General features: G+C 45.4%; 1 protein-coding gene and 1 pseudogene across 5 annotated transcripts in view; one reads left to right on the top strand and one right to left on the bottom strand.

Annotated features, from left to right (window-relative positions):
• Nucleotides 1–20,769, bottom strand: part of DYNC2H1 (dynein cytoplasmic 2 heavy chain 1) — a 256,619-nt gene that overhangs the window by 49,237 nt on the left and 186,613 nt on the right. For all 5 annotated transcript variants that reach the window (XM_059179365.1, XM_059179368.1, XM_059179382.1 and 2 more), the window contains one exon: nucleotides 2,186–2,395. In XM_059179365.1, the coding sequence (XP_059035348.1) occupies nucleotides 2,186–2,395 (210 nt within the window). The remainder of the gene's footprint in view (nucleotides 1–2,185; nucleotides 2,396–20,769) is intronic.
• LOC131834761 (quinone oxidoreductase-like) lies at nucleotides 10,959–12,128 on the top strand (annotated as a pseudogene).

The raw sequence follows: 20,769 nt of genomic DNA, 5'->3' as shown, positions 1-20,769 counted from the left end.
AATATTTAGCAGTACTGTTCCTCTTTAACAAATTATAATTGTGACTTTTTACAAAAAAAGTTTTACAGAAACAAAGAAGTAAAAAATGTTGTAATTCTAAGAAAATTCTTACTCCAGTCATGTCAGACACCATGAGAAAATGTCATGTACTATTTCCTACATTACATTAAATCATATCACTGAATACAGAACTTGTTGCATTCAAATGTAATAAAACATTAAATTTTTACCTTGAAATGAATGGGATAATACTAGATTCACAATTTTTGGTAAAACTCATTGGAAAGTATTGGAGAACAGTGTGGAGATTCCTCAAGAAATTAAAAATAGAACTTCCCTATGACCCTGCAATTACACTACTGGGTATTTACCCCAAAGATACAGATGTAGTGAAAAGAAGGGCCATCTGTACCTCAATGTTTATAGCAGCAATGGCCATGGTCGCCCAACTGTGGAAAGAACCAAGATGCCCTTCAACAGATGAATGGATAAGGAAGATGTGGTCCATATACACTATGGAGTCTTATGCCTCCATCAGAAAGGATGAATACCCAACTTTTGTAGCAACATGGATGGGACTGGAGGAGATTATACTGAGTGAAATAAGTCAAACAGAGAGAGTCAATTATCATATGGTTTCACTTATGTGTGGAGCATAACAAATAGCATGGAGGACAAGGGGAGATGGAGAGGAGAAGGGAGTTGGAGGAAATTGGAAGGGGAGGTGAACCATGAGAGACTATGGACTCTGAAAAACAATCTGAGGGATTTGAAGGGGCGGGAGGTGGGAGGTTGGGGGAACCAGGTGGTGGGTATTAGAGAGGGCACAGATTGCATGGAGCACTGGGTGTGGCACAAAAACAATGAATACTGTTATGCTGAAAATAAATAAAAAATAAATTAAAAAAACACTCATTGGAAAGTAAATGTCAGAAACTATTTTATGGCTCTTGTCTTTGTAAAGGTCAGCCTAGTCTCATCCAAGTTTCATTGTATCGGACACGAGGAAACATCTCTAGAGACACTCTCTGGGGTATAATATGAATGTGCTTTGCAAAACATGCTTTCATCGATGGAAAGAATTTTAGCCAACTTGTTTTCATGCAAATTATAAAAATACTTCAAAAACTGGTATTTTAGAGGCTGTACTTCTCAATTCAAAGTGTAATATAGAGAGGCACCTACATAAATACCAGAGTATGCCTTTCTGCCTATGCAGAAAAGAGATGAGTATCTCAGTGGACTGAATGCTTGTGTTCTCCCCCAAATCCATATGCAGAAGCCTAATCCCCTAGTGATGGTACTTGGAGACAAGACTTTGGGGAGATAACAGGTTGTAAGGATGGAGCCCTCCTGACGGGGCTAATGCCCTCCTAAGAAGGGACCAGAGAGAGGCTGATTCCTCTGTCCTTCCTCTGTGCTACATGAGGACAGAGCAGAATGAGGTCCCTGAGCAAACCAGGAAGTGGTCTGATTATTCAGCAAGAGACATGTTTCTTTCATTCTTCTGCTAAAAGTACCTTGATCTTGCACGGGGTGACGATCCCCCTAGCCTGGAGTACACCACATTACGGATGGAGCTGGACCCATCCTAGCTGTGGGGATACATATTTGGCTTAAGCCCTAGCCAATGAGAACTTGCAAATCCTGCACAGAGAATGGTCAAGGGACCAGGCATCAACCACTAGCTACTCAGTTTGGATTAAAGCTAATCCCAAGACTTCTGCCTGAGTCACCAGGAAAAAGGTGTTCTTTCTGTTGGACTTGGAGCTCAGAGACAGTAAGACTCATCCTGAGAGGATAGCTTCATGTATAGACGACCTGCCCCGAGGTGAAATCAACATGGAGGGCACAAACCTATACACACATATGTCCACATATACCTACACAAAGAAATACATCTACATATATGCGCACTCACACACCACATGACCAGACGGCAGATAAGTAACATCCTAAGATTCTCATGACAATCTGAAGCTCCTGCACCAGGCGGCCTTAGTGCCGGCTACCCGGCTACCCCTGGATCCTTCCATTCCATCCGTCACGTAATTGCTATCTGCCTTTATGTAGTTTACCTTGGGTTTTCCGTTACTGTTAACTGTAAGACTTGAAAAATGTATATGTAATGAAAGAGGCACTTCTAGTAATGAAATAAAAACATATACATTTAATTTTGGCTTACCTTTTGGTTTAATAAAGCACTTGCCAATTTCTGTACTTCCGAACTCAGTAAAGTGGTTCCTCTGATGACTTTGCTGAGAGCCGCAAGAGACTGATGAATGCTTTGGACTAAGCGAATGGCATTAAACTGCTCCAGAATGATGAATGACAATATTGGAGATCCTTGCCGATCATTAGGAGGAGACACCTTCTGATGAATCAGGTTTGAATTCTAGAAGAATAATATGTCAGGTCAAACTTACTGAAAAGCAGCACAAATCACTGACACCAAACACTTCAAAATGAAAATTCCTTGTCGTCCCACTCTGTTTTGAAATACTGTTGTTTTCTGGTGGCCAAGTTTATTACAGCAGTGAATACACAAGAAGGGAATTCGGGAGTTCCCCACCATGTGAAGTGGTGCGGGAGTGGGAACTGAGAATGGGGGAGTCACACTGAGAGGCAGCAGTCAACACGTCGGAAGGATGGCAGGAATGGCATCTGGAAGCCAATGCAGAGAGCAGAACAGCGACACCATGAATGAGAGAAGAAATTATGGCTTTGTAATAAAATGTGAATGCTTATTTAATCCAATCTGAAAATTCCCCACATGCACATTACAGAAGCACACTACGCATGTTTTGCCCAAGATCAGGGGTTATTACGTCTTATTACAAGTTCGTGTTCATTTCTCCATCTATACTTTAACAAGGATTCTGACACCAAAATTTCTAGGATTTCTCAAACTAGTAGGAAAAATTCAAGGAATGGGAATTGTATCTGAAGAGCTCATATGGTTATGAGGGAAAAAAATTACCTCCAATAATACTCTAAATGTGCCAAAATACAATCAAGAGATAAACGCAGGGAGTCCCTTTCTCTTACCTACTATACGTTATCCTAGCTTTATATATTCTGCTTATAGGCCTGGTTAAGGATCCCTTCTCTTTGCTCTAATGCTGACCACATTCATACCTCCCACGAGAGCACTGTCTTTTTCACCTGTTGAGCATGATAAATAATTTAATGACATGACGATCTAGCGTGGCTATTGCCATTAAATAAATCACCATTAAATAAATTTTACTGGCTTAAGAGTATAAGATTATACCTGAAGACAGATTTAGACTAAGACCTCAAATTCAGACATTTTTGTTTCTATTATTGCTATACAGGCAAACCTCAGAGATACTGTGGGTTCAGGTCCTCACAACCACAATAAAGCAAATATTACAATAAGTCAGGTTAAATGAATTTTTTGGTTCCCAGTGCCTATCAAAGTTATATTTATGCTATACTGTAGTCTCTTAATTATGCAATAGCATTGTCTCAAAAAAAATGTATACAGCTTAATTAAAAAATACTTCATTGTTAAATTTGCTGACACTATCTGAGCTGGCCGTGGGTCCTGAGCTCCGGGTGGGCAGGGGTCCCCCCGCAGTGCTGAGGGCGCCGCCGGCCGGGCTGTGGGCTGCAGAAGGCCAGGCGGCTGCAGCGAGCTCCCAAGACAACCAGGCAGTGGCTGCGCAGATCCGCTCTCCCGTCAGGATCGCGTTCCTAAGGCCCCAGAGGCCGGCCAAGTGTCTTCTGAGGCAGGAGAACTTCTTTCCAGACGGGGGTCCCCCCGCTCAGACCCGGAGCTGCTCCATCAGCAGAGCTGACATGACACTGAGCCCTCTGCTGCCGTTTCAACCATCTTCGCGGCGTCTTCCCCAGGAGGTTCCAGCCCGAGAAACCACCGTCTCTGCCCAGCCCCAAGCAGCACATCCTCCTCTTCCGAGTTGGCTAATGAGACAGCCGCTGCCTGGCCCTGTGTCCAGGTCTGACTCGAGTGCCCTTGCTGTGTCCACCCCGTCTGCAGCTGCCTCCCGCCCCGAGCTCCTGACCCCTCCGAGTCTTCCTGAGGGTGGGAACCAACATCGCCACGAAGTCCTACCTGGGCCGCTGCTCTGCTGTATATCTGATGGCTCGTGAGCTACGACACTCTTTACCGCATCGAGAACGGGGAATCTCTTCCCCTTCCTCTGCCCAGACCCGCGAGAGGAGCCACCACCCATGGCAGCTGCCGCTCTACAAAACCCGTTTCTTCTGTGGTAAGACCCGAAAGTCAGAGCGACGCCTGGATCCACGGCCACAGGCCCTTGAGTGAGAGTCCCCTCACGGTCTGTGTCCCTCGGAGCTCTGGGGTGACCTGGTGCCCTGTGAACGAGCGGTAACATTTGCTACGGAACCTTCTCATGCAGCAGGAGGTCTCCCCGGCAGCCTTGAGAGACTCTGTGCACCCCGGTGTCAACAGCTGCGGCCTCACGCAGGCTTCGATGTCCCACTTCCAGGGTGCAGGTGGAGCTGACCAAGTGTCCTCTGTGCAGAGGCCCGCAGAAGTTTGGGACTGGGCAGCGGCAGCAGCTGCGACTCAAAGTAGCCAGCTGCATTAATTAAGGACACATACTTGGGTGAGAGATTTTCCACCACTCTTGGATCCATAATCCAAGAAAACAGCTCACTGTACTAAACTTGTTAGGAGGGTGATTTAGGAGAGCATAAAAATGCTTAAAATTCAAACAGGGTTCACATAGGGACTGCGGTTTACAGACGTGCAGTATGTGTAAAATGCAAACTGAATTTCAGAGACTTAATATGAAATATCACATGAATAGTTTTCTCTACTGACCACATGTTAAAATGCTGGTGTTCTGGATCTATCGGTGACATAAAACACATTAAAATTAAGTTCCTGCCTGCACTCACTACAGATGCCATCTACACGGCCGTCTGGTTTCACGTCCCGCTCCCGGCACACAGTCCTGCTCTGGAGACTAGCAAGTAAAATGCTGTGTGTCAGCAATAAGAACAAAAGAACAGAAAAAAATAGACAGCATGGTCTCAAAAGTGACTAATAAGATGAAAAAAGCATTGGAAGGAAGAAAAGAAGGCAGAATGCACTCTACGAGCTGAGGGAGGTCAGCCCGCCGGCGGAGCTGCGTGAGGCGGCAGGAGACTGTGCGACACACTGCAGTCTGGACGGCGACACAGTCCACCTCAGCACCTCCGCAAACTTTTCATAAAAAATCACATCAAAATAACTAATTCTAGAAATAAATGCAGCTATTCTGCACACCCAAAAGGATGAAATAGAGAGAGAACTCATAGTAGGAGCGGTATGTTATCATTTTAAGACAAAAAACTTGTGAATAATTCATTGTGTTTTTCTAATTCATTGTATATCCATACATTCGCTAAAATTGCCATGAATAATCACGACATGCAGACAGCACGATTTCTGGTGAAACGACTGAGGAACTACAGTTGTATCTTTTGTCGGCTGATTATTATAAAAGCCTTCTCTAATGATTAAATACAAATGAGTAAACTGTGTTCCTTTGAAGGACGGCCTTGACATTTTAAAGTTCATCTTGTCATGAAAAAGCTGAGTGTATTCAGAGAAAATCATTAAGTGATTATGGAGCTGCTGGGGGAAAAGGTTATGGGTATTTTAAAACTTAACTATTAAAGCGTCTCTCAGGCCAGAAAAATGACCCTAATTTGGCATAATATGGTTGTGAATCCAGGACTTCTGTGCTTTAACTGAAATAATTTGTAGGTGGGATACTGTTTCAGACTCCGGTGACATGGACAACAGGCAAAGTGGGGTGGTTTTGTGATTGCTAGAGATTTCCGAAGACGGCTCTTTGTGGGAGGATTTCCATCAGGAGAGGAGACTCTAGCACTGACCAGGCCAGGGCTTGGCAGGCGTGTCCACAGAGGTCCTGAGAGGAGCTCGGTCAGGCTGCGCGGCCATTGTCAGCCCAGCACGCTGCTGTAGGGAAGGGCTGCAGACGGCTGACAGACAGGTAGGATGGCTGGGCTTCAGTCAAACAATTTCCAGGAAGGGAGGTGTCCCTCGTGCGGGGGCTGGCCAGCCTCTCAGGGACACTATCACTTATTCCAAGTGTTCTGGAGATTGTGGTGAGTCCTTCTCACGTCTGCAAAGCAGTGAAATAGGTAAGATCACAGTCTCTGTGTGTCCATGGCTTATGAAACAGTGATCAACAGCCAGACAGAGGCTCCCCCACCCGCTTATATGATCGTGTCTAGGTCCAAGATGTTTTTTCTACGATAAGGAAGATATTAAAACGACTCAATAAACCATCCACTTAAAAAGCGGAAAAGGAAATGAGAAACAGAAACAAAGAGGTGGGTGGTTCTATAAGAGTCACAGAAAAGGGGGCAATATCTTCACTTCCATGGGGTAGAAACTGTGTTTTGCCCTCCAGGAACTCTTCATTCTTCTTAAAATAATCATTTCCTACAATCTCTCTGGGGTGGAAACAGCGTTTCCTAAGTCTTAGTCCATGTGGTTCTACCAGAGTTTACTGAATTCAGTTGTAGAAATTAGCATGTGACTAAAGCTTCCTAAATACAAGCGCTCCGTTCTTCTGACAACGGTGCCCGCCGATGAGACAGCGTCCATGGCTGTGACAATTCTGCTGGGTCTCCTGAGAAAGACATGCCTGTTTCCACTAGACTTGGACCTAAGAGATCCTCAGATGGAGAAGAGGCGCGGCCCTTCTGTGATGATGGAGAAACAGCTCTTTCCGTCCCACACACTTACGTGTTCTAACGCATTACAGAAGATAAACATACTCCTGGTCAGAAAGGTCAAAGTCTGACATGTCCATGCTACGTTGTATCTCTCTAGAAGCAGATTTCTGACAAGACTGTGGGAGAGAGACAGCAAGGCAGGGAACAAAAAGGGAAATAGGAAATAAACAGTCCTGTCCATCTGGTGAAGGGGGGAAAGATCTATGGAATTCCCAGCATCCCATTTCCCAGAAGAGCCAGCTGCGTTGTTGTCTCGTGCTATTGCACCTGAAGTCGGGTATTAGTGACAGGATCACAGCAACCACCAAAGGGGGCAAAGGAAACCAAATGTTTCGATGCTCATTTCATTTAATTTAGTCACAACTAAATGCGTGTTCACTGAACGGAGGACATGTGTGCGCTCACGGAGTCAAATCCCACTGTGGTCACTCACGCCACGGACAGGAGCGGGGGCAGGTTGGTGCGCTGGAGAGATGGACGCTGTCATGTCCTCTGAAAACTGAGAGGAAGCTAGAAAGTGCTAATTTAAAAAAAAAAAAATCTTTTGCTTTAAATTTGCTAATATTATGTGCCTTGAAAACTTCCTGGCTCTGTTTGCTGCAATAGTCACGGACAAGCACACCCAGTAGCCCTCCCCCCCGGCCCCAAGGAGAAGGGCACGGTCACCCTGGGGTCAGATGCCACTGTCAAGGGCACCCTTCACCTTGGTGGATGTGACCCCCTGCTTCTCCCATCAACCATGGGTATGCAGAATAAAATGGCACATCAGTAAGACCAGGTTTCCTCCCGGGAGAGGATCTCTCACAGGCTTTCTGCTCCGGGACGCAGTTGCAGTAGAGCACTCGGGGGGGTGGGGAGAAGGTAACAGCACAGTCGCACAAGAGAGACGCCCAAGGACTGTGGTCCCCGAGGGAAAGATGACTAACATTCTAGAGCAGGGACTGTGTGCCAGGCACACCAGGAGCTCCCACACAAAGGTATGCAGTCACATGGCAACAGTTTCAGCAACAGAAAAATCAGGGCGGGATGGATCATGAACGATGACAGTGTCACTGAACTTAAAAATGTCCTGCAACATGTCCCTATGATGAATGGCGACCTTTTCTTCAATGCCCTCCTGGAACTGGGACCCTGAGGGCGCATTGGCCCCCAGAAAGACAGCCAGATGACCCACGACGCTGTGCAGGCGCGCATTGGAAGTCTGACAAGAGCCCAACATCCCCGCGTGCGAGTGAACTGCTTCACGGTGTCAAGGCTGAAGAGGACGCGCAGCTTCCGGCCAGGCAGCACTCGGACTCATCGAGAAGAAACAATCCCAGCACTGCACAACACACCACCGCACCGCGAGAGGCGGTCAACAAAGCGGTCACTTGAAGGACATGTGCAACTTACTTTATGACCACGCAAAGTAAGAAATGGAGAAGTCCAGCTTCTGCTTTTAGCAGAGTAGGATGGGGCTGACAACAACTGTGTCGACTGAGATGCTAAGCAGATTCTTCAATCACCAAACGCAACCTCGAGAGAAGAGACAGTCACTCCAACAGCTAAGTGCCGAGTATCCCGCCTTCATCGCTATGAACTTTCCCCGATCACAAACATGGTGTCCTGGAGCAGAGGGAACTGGATGTTCCTGACCTCCCGGTAAGTGGTAAGTGTGCTGCTATTGTCCTCGTCCCGGTCCAGGGCCTGGCCTCGAGGGTGTCTGGTGAGAGCCGGATCGAGAGTCCTGTACAAGCAGCCAGACGCACGCGAGGTAGACAAGGGGCGGGCGAGGTGCCAACGCCCTCCTTCTAGAGCACGTGGCTGCCCCTATTCTTCCCTTCCAGAGAGGCCGTTCCACGAAATGTAACGGGCTTGCATTCCCACGTACATAAAATCCCTCAGGAGCCAAGCCATCCAAGAGATGGCTCCAAGTTTGGGCTTCACCCCGTTGACCTTTAAGAGCCCAGGGAAACAATGCTCTGGTCTCTCCACCACCTTGGGGCTCAGGAGCTCAGTCAGGGTCTACCTGGAGACCCCATGGCCTTCTCGGAGAAACAAGGATACATTCATTTTCTTTCTGGGCAGAGCAATTAACTGGACAAAGGCCTACAAAGCTAATGCTCATGGTGTGCGAGGAGTCACACAGGCTGGGGCTTTTTACAGCAACAATGAGAAGTCAGGAATGCGTTTTACTTCTCCATACTAAGAGTGGGCAAACGGCAAGCAGGCCACTCCAGTTCACCGATGCCGGAGAACCAGAGCGTCTGCACTCACAACACGGGGCTGCAAGACCAGGGAGCCAGTCCAGTATTGCTCAGGTGGAGGGGTTAGGAAGCCCCCAGAACTGAAATCCCAAACCAGGATGCTCTTGGGAGAAGAGTGAAAGAGAAATAACCACCCTCTGCCCCAAAGACGAGAAGGGAGACTGCGGGTGTTAAACTTGGGCTGTAACTAGAGTGGGGGAGTGTAGGTGTAGAACTCTCTTCTCAAAACTAATGGGCACTAGAACTTTAATGCTCGTCTGTGCGTACTACGTCAGAGGTTCTAATGCACTTCAAGAGGGTAATTTAGTTTGTACAGTTCCAGAGCAGGCCTGTCTCAAAGTATTTGAAGGGCACATGGTCCTGACCCGGACCCAAATCAAACCAAACCCTAATTTTACATTCTAAATTGAACAGGGAATATAATTATAGCCTACAAATAATTCCTTCAGGTAAAATTACCAAATAATCAGCAGCTTATGGCTTAAAACCAAAACAAAACAAAACAAAACTACTCTATAAAGATGGTATGCTATCAAGTTTTCACATACAATGTAGAAAATAAATCCACAAGCATTTCAGTTTTTCTAATAATCACACACAAAACATAAAATAATTATGGTAAATGTTTCTAGAACTGATAGAGAATCTTAAACAACAAGCAGATCTGATGAACAAAGAAAACTTTAAAAAATTAAAAAATACATAATTAGGGTTGCCTAGGTGGCTCAGTGGGTTAAGTGTCTGCCTTCCACTCAGGTCGTGATCTCAGGGTCCTGGGATCGAGTCGCATATTGGGCTCTCTGCTCAGTGGGAAGCCTGCTTCTCCCCCTTCCCCTGCCTGTCATTCTCCCTGCTTATGCTCATGCTCTCTCTCTCTCTGAAAAACAAATAAAATCTTTTAAAATTTTCAAGTTTAAATATATACATATGCATATATATGTATATATTTAATTATATATGTAATTAAAATGTAAAACTTCAATATAGATTAGATTTAGCTGAATGGAGAGGGGTAAACTGAAGACAGGTGTGGAGTTTATTAAGAATGCATCACACAGACAAGACACAATGGAAAGTAAGGGAAATAAGACCCATGATGGGTGAGAGGAAAAGGCTAGCCTGCGCCTGACTGGAGCTCCGGAAGCGAAGTGGAGGAAAGCAGAGCTAACCTCCCCCGCGCGCTCACCAGTGCTGATGAGCCCCGGTGACCTGAATCCAAACAGCCCAGGCAGTCTCAAGTAGGATCGAAGGATGAATGAATGAAGACATAAAGAAAACAAACCCACACCGAGTCTTAGGGAAAACTGCAGAAAACTACGACAAAGAGATCTAAAAACAGTAAGCGAGCAAAGAGAAGTCGAAGAGCAAAAAGGAACTTCTCAGCAGCAACGGGAGAAACCAAAGAGCAGAAATTATCTCACTAGGCCTTTGGTATAATGAGAGACAGTCACTGCTGACTGAGGAAAATGCACACGTAAACAACAGAGGAAAATTAAGGGCATTTTCAGAGAAATAAGCACTCCAAGAGCTCACCACCAAAGGACTTCAGGCAGGAGGGAAGTGACACTAGCAATTTGTGCCTGAGACTCTGGGACGTCTGGGCTGCACAGCATGTCCTGAGCTTCTGGACTTCTCCTCCAGGTAAGCCACTCTATTTCTGTTAACTTTGCTAAGCTAAGCAGGTGCAGCAAAATATCACTGAACAACGAGAAAGCATGTATGATTTGTAAACTCTGAGAGAAAAATATCAGAGACCATAATCATTCCAAAGGAAGGTAAGAAAGGAATGAAAAAAGTGGAAAGATACAAAACCTAATAATATATAGTAGTCCAAATTAATGTACATAGACTGAAGGTTCCACCTAAAGACCAATCAAAAGCCACCTGTGGGTGGAATCTGAGCTAGCCTTCACAGGTTTTGCGTCCCCACTCTAGAACCGGATCACCATGGTGACTGGACAGAAGTTGATGAGAGCGATTTGAGTTTTTGAATTTGGTGGACCAGAAGTGCTGAAACTCCAGTCGGATATTGCAGTACCAATTCCAAAAGACCATCAGGTTCTAATCAAAGTCCACGCATGTGGTATAAACCCAGTGGAAACATACATTCGTTCTGGTACTTACAGTAGAAAACCGCTCTTACCCTATACTCCTGGTTCCGATGTGGCTGGCATAGTAGAAGCTGTTGGAGATAATGTATCCACTTTCAAGAAAGGTGACAGGGTTTTCACTACTAGCACCATCTCAGGGGGCTATGCCGAGTATGCTCTCACAGACGATCACACCGTTTACACACTACCAGGAAAACTGGACTTGAAGCAAGGAGCTGCCATTGGTATTCCCTATTTTACTGCTTATCGAGCCCTGCTCCACAGTGCCCGTGTGAAAGCTGGAGAAAGTGTTCTGGTTCATGGGGCTAGTGGAGGAGTTGGACTAGCAGCATGCCAAATTGCCAGAGCTTACGGCTTAAAGGTTTTGGGCACAGCTGGTACTGAGGAAGGACAAAACATTGTTTTGCAAAATGGAGCCCATGAAGTGTTCAATCACAGAGAACCTAATTATATTGAAAAAATTAAGAAATCTGTTGGTGAAAAAGGAATTGATGTGATCATTGAAATGTTAGCTAATGTAAATCTTAGTAATGATTTGAATCTTCTGTCATATGGAGGACGAGTAATAGTTGTTGGCAGCAGAGGTCCTATTGAAATAAACCCACGGGACACCATGGCAAAGGAATCTAGTATAATTGGAGTTGCTCTGTATTCATCAACTAAGGAGGAGTTTAGGCAATTTGCAGCGGCCCTTCAAGCTGGAATGGAAATTGGTTGGTTGAAACCTGTAATAGGTTCTCAGTATTCGCTGGAGAAGGTGGCCCAGGCTCACAAAAATATCATCCATAACAGTGGAACTAGTGGGAAAATGATTCTTCTCTTAGAATGACTAATTCTTTCATGTCTTCCTAATGTAGTTAGAGGGTTCCTGCCCCAGTTTTACTCACACTACCTTTGTTCTAATCAGCAGGTGTTGGATTCAGTGAGTTTCTCATGTTAAAAAACAAGATCTATCTTTAGAGATGTGGTCATTGGAGTACAATTTATTTTACAGCTCACAATATTGTTTATGCCTCCCACTTCTTGAATCAAGAAGTCATTATAGTAGGAAGTAGAATGTCAGTAGTCATTTGGCATTGGGGACATTACAGAAATGCCTGGTACTTGATCATTAATTCCACACCTTTGACAAAAGCAAGTTAATTCAAAATGAGGCCGTGTGGTTTCCAAGCCTGCTTGTTCTTATGAAGGTTCTTTAGTATCTGGTTAGCTCAGAACTGTATCATACTCTGAAGATTTTCTGGACTAAATAAGACCCCTTTTCTAAACGTCTCTCATCTGGATCTGCAAGTCTCTTGCAAGGGCAAGATAATGTCTAGAGAAATTTGTTTCTTAACAAATAGTTTTCCGGCATTTCCCCAAATATTAGTACATCCACTGTGTTGATGGTTGATTGCTCATTGTCCATATATTCTGGGAAGAGGACAGCCTTACTTTTGGTGTAGTAAGATAGGTAGGTACATAGTCTCCTGACAGATACTTCTTGATTGATTTGATTTTCAAACTAGATTTAGAATTACCTGTGTAATGGGAGTCATATGTTTTTATTTAAATTAGTAAACAAGTTTGACACATGAAGAATGATCTGCTTTTGTCTTCATTACATGGTGACCTGCAGTAAATTCTGTAGAAAAAATAAAAACTGTGTTTATCTTAAAAAAAAAAAAAAAAGCCACCTGTGGGCTCTTTATAAGATACACCCATACGAACATATCCAAAAACCGAGAGTAAATGCAGGGAATAAGCGACATCTAGCTGATAGTAAAAGAAAGCTCATAAAAATTTACTAATATCAGAAGAAAAACACTTCAAGAGCTAAAGGAAATTACAATGATTAAGTTTCAACCTATCAAAAGATAGTTGCTGGTGGGGCATGGTGTGGCTGGGGGATGGGCATGATGGAGGGCACGGGATACAAGCAGCACTAGGTGTTGTGTGCAACTGAGGAGTCACTGACCTCTACCTTGAAACTTTTAACACATTATATAGTGACTAACTTGAATTTAAGTAAAATTTTTTAAAAAAGCAGAGATAACATTCTAATTTTGTATAATTCAAAAATTAAAAATTAAATAACAAATTTCTCTCTCTATATATATACATATATGAGTTGTGAACCAAACATTGTAAAACATTGTCCTTCACTTAAAGGACATAATTTGAACACATCAGTCCACCACAGCAGAATACACATCCTTTTCAAACACAACCTGAAAATCTCTTATTAAGGATAAACTGGGCCACACAGGTAATCTCAAGTTTCAAAAGACGACCACAAAACATGTTGTAAGACCACAGAATAGGTACATCAGAAATCTGCAACTAAAAGGTGGCCAGGAGAGTAACTCATCAGTAAGAATGCGGGATAGAAAAGGAACTCATAACGGAATTTAGAAAATATTTAAAACTGAGCAATACTGAAAACACAAATGAAAGAACTGGAGGGGTAACGGTTAGAACAGCAATAGAGCCTTCAGTGCTAACCCAGAGTCAGAAGAGGGGAATTACTGAAGCAAACCCCCGAATCAAGAAGCAGAAACAAGAGGAGGAAGAACCACGAAAAGGCAGAGCCTGTTCCTAAAGGGGAGATACCGGCCCTAAAGCCCAGTCAACCCACTTTCCCATCCTCTCCGTGCAGCTTTGTGATGCAGACGCTGTGCCTCGGGGAATGTCCAGAGGGGAACAGCAAGCCTGCTGGGAGAAAAGGGCTCCATCCTTCCTGCTAGCTCAGCTTCTCCCGGGGGTGCTCCCAGCAGCAGGGCAGTGGCGGCTCCAGCCTGGGAAGAGCCCACAGCTCAGCAGAGGGACTCACAGAAGGACGGCGCCCCCAGGAGGCAGCGCTCCGCTGAGTCAGAGGGCCCAGGGCGGGCGCTGTCCACGGCTCCAGGTGCTGACCGTCTCAGCCGCCTCCCTCTGTCCCCTGGCTCCAGGGAAGGGAGGCGCTTCCCGAGTCGGGTTCTTCCTGTGGGCATCTTCCACCATAAGACCCTGCAAGACTTATTTAACCCATTACCTGGATGAGATCATCTGTTGAAATACCGCGGGTTCTTTCTACTTCACTGACTGGAATGCCACGGGCAGAAGGTTAGTGTGAACTACCTACCTGCTGTGACTGACAGGAACGAGACCTGTCAGAGTGGGTGGGGGGTGAGAGGTGGCGTATAAAGCTTTACCAAGAACTAAATTCCAAGGGAAATCTTTCACCTGAGACTCACTGAATCAGGAGATTAAATGTGCTAAGTTTTAGATGTTTCAGAAAGCAAAACAAAACAAAACAAAACAAAAAAAAAACCAAAAAGCACACAAAACAAACAACGGAGAAATGCTTTTAGACAACTAAGGTATGTGGTATAGATATGTTCCCTACCTTAAGTTTTCTAAAACCAGGACATACTAATCATATTTTTATGATTTCACCTTAATTAAAAGGAAAGAAAACTGAATAACAGTCTGAGGAAAAATAATTTAGAAGATATATTTAGTTTAAGTATATAAGAAAGTACAGGGCACCTGGGTGGCTCAGTGGGTTAGTTAAGCCTCTGCCTTCACTCAGGTCATGATCCCAGGTCCTGAGATTGAGCCCCACACCCAGCTCTCTGCTCAGCAGGGAGCCTGCTTCCCCCTCTCTCTCTGCCTGCCTCTCTGCCTACTTGTGATCTCTGTCAAATAAATAAATAAAATCTTCAAAAAAAAAAAAAGAATATAAGAACATACTAGTCCCATTATTTATTCTAGCACTCTCTATTTTACTTAATTGCAATCCATACTTTTAAAATTAGGCTATTTGAGTCCACAAGTTTAACTTGACAAATACACAATGTACTTACCAGAATGAACAAAGAAATCATAGCTACGGATCAACAGGTTCAATTATCGCTCAGAAAAAAGTCCGTCACCTATTTTCCCTCAACAACTCTATCAGCCTAGAAGAGATGCCTTTATACATACCTCTTACCACATGGGTAATTTTAGTGAGAATTAATGGGAATTCTCATGCCATATAAAGGAGATGTAGGTGGTAGAATGCCAGTAATTCTCCTCAGTTATCACCATCAAACAGGTATTAAAAATTGATGAGTGGTAGCTGGAGTGTAATAAAAATTTTAAAGCATGAACTGACCTTTTGAATTCAAACACACAGAATATTAAATGAGACTAAGTTTTTATCTGTTATACTTTTCAGTGTTTTGCTTATCAAATTACTGGTTTTTAGATTACTATTTTTCGATAGAAATCCCAAGAAAAATGTCATTAAAATGAGAAATGTTAGTAAATTATGTATCTGAACTATTTTAAAATGATAAAACATAAATGAATACATAAGAGAGTAATGCTAAAAGTTATAGTTACATATTTCTATGTATCTTTTTCCTGAAAGAGATATAATCACTGATATAGTCACCAAAATGTAGAGAATCAGCCTCAAGCATGAAGACTAAATTAATAAAAGATCTTAAATATGGCCATGTTATCAATATTACTAGGGTTTGTTATACGAAGCATTTATATATGTATGCATGCATTTAAGGGATGAGGAACAACAGAAGAAGAGAGAGAGAATCTTGGGCAGGCTCCATGCTGGGTGTGGGACGCGGAACTTGATCTCATGACCCCGAGATCATGACCTTCAATGAAATCAAGAGTCAGATGCTTAACCTACTGAGCCACCCAGGGGCCACTATACTAAGCTTTTAAAAATCCACAATCTTTAAAGAACTAAGAACAAAAAAATGTTTAATCCATGAAGGGTTCATGTTTCTCAAATCATGTTCACATCTACTTTTTATCAGATGTATGGACAAGAGTCTGCGACGACCGACACTACCTGGGGGATACCTTGGACGCGTCTCTTACCGTATGTTCACACGGCCACACTGCCCAGCAGATGAGGTGTAAGCACCCCAGCCAGGTCTGAGGACTGTTCCACTTGCCTTGCCCACCTGACGCCAGCTCAGAACACTCTGCCCCATTATCCCCACTGCCATGAATGACATTTCACACAAACACAACTTCAAACATGCTTCGTGCCTACAAAATTACAAACACTCCTCTCTCCAGAACTCTAGTGAGTTCTGGCCAGCAACTCTGTTACACTGTCCGGCACTCGAGTTTACATTACAAAACCGAAGAAGTTTGTTCTTCATAGTTTCTTTTAAAGATTATGTTAAAACTAGTTTATGAGTCATAAAAGCAGCAAATTAGCCCGAAGTGCATGAGCACTACTTCCTTCTTGGTTTACTTTCAATCAATGTGAACATAGCTAAAAAGCTTAAATCCAAATAAAATATAAGTTTTAAAATTTATAGCATGCAATTTCTTTGTAAAATCAAGTCTTCCGAAGGAGAGGGAGAATAAAATTTCCCTGTACAATAAGTGACTGCAGCACTAAACTCATTTAGTTTACCATAAACCTCCTCCTTCAGCTATATTAGAAGTGAAGACTGGAAACCCAAGCCCAGATCTCAATAATGAGCTAAATTCACACCTTTTTCTAGATTCAGTTTGGATCAACAAACATATTTGTAGTCTCTGAGTATAATACTTACTGTACTCTTGTGAGTTCCTAACTTGTTCCACTTCGCATGAATAAAAAGTTAAAACTTCTGGGTTTTGGGGCACCTGGTAGCTCAGTGGGTTAAGCCTCTGCCTTCGGCTCAGGTCATGATCCCAGGGTCCTGGGATCAAGCCCCGCATCAGGCTCTCTGCTCAGCGGGGAGCCTGCTTCCCTTCCTCTCTCTCTGCCTGCTTGTGAGCTCTGTCAAATAAATAAATCAAATCTTTAAAAAAAAAAAAAAAAAAGATTAAAAAAACCACCTTCTAGGTTTTACGTAAGATATTTTGGAATGTCCAGTAACCTCCTCTTACTAATTACACTCAGCTGTGAAAGGTCCACACATACCTTCGGCTTATCAACCTAAAAGGTTCTACAAATAATGGTTAAAAAGAGAGAGGGACATCAGTGATTCCTTAGTTGCAAGTCAGCAGTCACTCCGGCCCCGGGCCACAGGAGGGCAGGCGGTGGGGCTTCCAGCAGGAGTCTGACCTACACACCGTCCCTGAAGTGAAGGACACTGTTCCCGACCCAGGACCTGAGGATGGCATGCTGACCCCACACCAACTGCTGTGGCCGGCAGGAGTGCCCTTCCCCCTCCGCCTCAGGCTCCCCCGCAGGGGACAGTCCTGTCTGGGAAGGCACAATGGGGCGGGCTAGAACAGCAGAGGCTCCGTGCTCTAACGTGAAAGTGGGACGCAGCCCGCAGAAGAGAAACAGCACACGCATTCTGAACCTCAGCAGGCTTGTCACCTGCTGAAAACCCTGCACACAGGCACGAGAATCTTGTGAGGCTCAAATGCTCTTCCCGAGCTGCCTTCCTCCTCCTCTCTCCTGGCTAGCACATTCTGGAAAGAACTGCCTCTCCATGCTGCCTCCCTTCTTGCTCCACAGGCCAAGGCAGTCAGCCTTCACACATAAACTCCGGTCTCCCAGCCCCGCCTCAACTCTTCCTGTCAAGGTGAAGGTCACCAAGAACTTCTATTCTGAAAATCCAGGGGCCAACTCTCTAATGGAAGACGCCCTCCTCAAGGCTTCTGTGATGCTTCAGCCTTCTGTGCTGCTGCCTGCTTTGGGATTTTGCTGTGTTTCCTCAAGGACAGCTTGGCTGTGCCTTTTCTGCCTCTAACTCTATGTGCTGGACTCCTCAGGACCAACTCATAAGCCCTCTTCCTTCCTCTCTCCCCAGATGACGTAATGCTTTGTGATCACTTAAATGTTCCCTAGATGCTAGGAAGTCCCAAATCTATACCCCAAGTCCTAACAACCTTTTTAAGGTGCCCACTGTGCAGCCAACCTTCTCCTCAGTGTCCGCATGGGAACTCTCCGCCATCCCTGCAGCGGCATGGCCACTCCACCCCTACCCCGGCAGCCCCTGAGGCTCTCCCCCGGTCCCCGCTTCCCAGGCACAGTAAGTGACACCACATCCACCCAATCCCTCTCCAGAAAACCAACATTCAAATCCAGGGAGTCCCCTCCCGCAATGCTTCCAGGATCCAATCTGACAGCACCACCACAACCCGACGACGGCTCCTGGTTGTTCCCCTTCCTTCTTCTCGAGCCCCACTCTAAACTCACTTCTACACAACAGCCGGGGAGAGTGTCTAAAATTGTCAGGAGGCCCAGCGCTACCCCCTGCTCAGTGCTCTCTCCATGGGTCTCACTGCACTTGGCGTAAATCACAGTCATCCTGCACCTCAAACCTCAGTGTCAGCTCATTCCATGCGACCCTGTTGTCTCTGAGCCTTGGTCACACGGACTTTCTTTCGGGTTCAGGGACTGTACTGTGCTTTTCCTCTGCTTGAACATTGTGTTCATGCCGTCTCGCTGCTTAAAAAGGTCTTCTTCCCCTGCAACTCCATCTGGCTCGAGCCTTCTCATGTCTCCCTTCTCAGATTCAATTTCACTCCTGGACCGAGATGGACCTCACTGCCCACTCCAAAATAGGACTTTGCTCATCTTCTTCATCATAGCACCTGTGTTCTGCTTCCACGGCAGTTACACTAACCTGTGATATCTTTCTTTGCTTATTTACCTTATCTACTTGTTTAATTTTTTAACTCTCTCTCTCAAAACCGATGTGTGACTCTGTGGGCTCTGCCTGCCACGTGGTCCTGAGAAGCACTAAAACGATCAAGGCGCTCCATGAAGACATTACGGATGAACTCCAGTTACATAAATAATAAAAGAACCACGCTCTGGAAAGAGACACACGTTATGTGTCCACCTCTCTGGAAGGAGATGTTCACACATGAGATGTCTGTTACCTTCAGTAACGGCAGGAGAACTGCTTGGCCAAGAGTGCCCCCACACAGTAGGCACTGCTATAAAAGCCTTCTGTGTATTAGCTCATTCAGTCCTGACAAGACACCTGTGATGCTGGTAACTGTCATCATCCCCATCTTCTAGATAAGAGAACAAAGACACAGAGAAGGTGAGTAGCTTCCCTACACTACACAGCTAGTAAGGACGAGCGCTCGGATCTGAGCCCAGCAGTCGGGCTCCAGAAGCCCCCGTCTCATCCCGTGTTAGTTAAGGGATGAACCGGGTCCTGCCGGCGGACAGCAGGGCGCTCTGTCCAGAACCAAGTGCAGTGCTGCGGGCGGGGGAGGGGAGACGAGGAGCCTCGCAGCACCCCCAGCTGGGCACCTCTCTCAGGAGTCTGCAGTCTCTCCCCCCCCCCCTCGTTGTCCCCAGAGGAGAAAGAGTCAGTACCAGCAGGACATAAAGATTCCATCTGGGGGGACTTCAACAAACTGCAATTACTGATTCTTGAAGCGGAAGGAAAACAGTTGTGTCCCAATAATGACACTAGATACCAGGACAAACCATCTCAGGCTTATAACATGCTTATATGAAAATACAACATGATAGTAACTGAGAGTTTTATCTTGGGAAAGACAATCACAATCTTTTTCAAATAGAAAATTCTTTGATTGCTATGTTTCCCTGTATAAAGGAATAATGATGAAATTACAGAACGGAAACTGTTCGGAGATAACTAAAAAGGAGCTTGTGTCATGAACTAAGGATGAAAACAGACCTAGAGCGAACCTTTCTTACATGCATAATTTCTGCGAACCCACATGTTAAATATTTTTTGAGTTTAAGGACAGCATAACAGACGTCTGTATCACCACGTGTTTGCATGCGGAGCTCTGCAGAGCTGGAGAGCGCGGCAGAGCTTGGGCTAGACTCGTGAAGTTTCTACAGAGAAAATCATCCGACAGAACAGGCAGAAAGGAGAAGCTACGCAAAGGGAACCACGAGAGCAGATACAGAAGGTCCCAAGAGCCTGGCATGTTACAAACCCACAACCAGCCCCCTCCCCCAGCCAGACAACAGAAAGCCCCAGCAAGCACCTGCTGCAGAAACGGAACACACGGTACAGAGATGTCGGTGCAGGCACTGCCCGCCAGTCCGAGAGGAGGCCACAGGTGCCCACGCTAGGAACACGGCACTTTGTTGCACTCAGACGTAGATCTGTGAGGCAGGAAGGCAACTCAGAAGAGTGTGCAGGCGAATGAGAGACACAGCTGCCAGCTGTACCCCGAGCACGAGCCCCGGCTGTCCACAGAGGCAACCATGGACGCTGAAGCGACCACGAGCCAATGGGTCCGAAGATGTGGCTCAGGACAGACTGCTCACCCAACAGGGATGCTTGGCTTCCCACCGGGTCCCTGGATGCCTCCGCCCATGGAGCCTTCTGCGGTAATGCCTCATCTGAAGACCTTATGGAGCTTAACAGCCAGACCCCTCCCCAAGGTGCCTAGAATACGCGATCTTGGCATCACATTGCAGTCTGCGCTCCGTGTCCACATGGACACACCAAGTGCCGTGTGCAGGACGAGGCCATGCGGGGTGTGCTGGGACGTGAATCCCACATCGGAAAGCTAAACCGCCTGCGCCTACAGCCCAGAAGAGAACATGTCAGCGGGGGGCGGGGAGGGCCAGCTCAGGAGGGGAGACCAAACAGCATATTCCCGAAAATGCCACATGGTGTCCAGAGCCAACATCAGACCTTTAAGAACCAGCCGAAATTGTTGTATTTATTTATATGACAGGCTTGAGAAATGTTCCCAGTTTACTCTCCATG

Source organism: Mustela lutreola, chromosome 1, assembly GCF_030435805.1.
Source record: "Mustela lutreola isolate mMusLut2 chromosome 1, mMusLut2.pri, whole genome shotgun sequence".
Classification (NCBI taxonomy): Eukaryota; Metazoa; Chordata; class Mammalia; order Carnivora; family Mustelidae; genus Mustela; species Mustela lutreola.
This window is presented reverse-complemented; position numbering and strand designations above follow the sequence as displayed.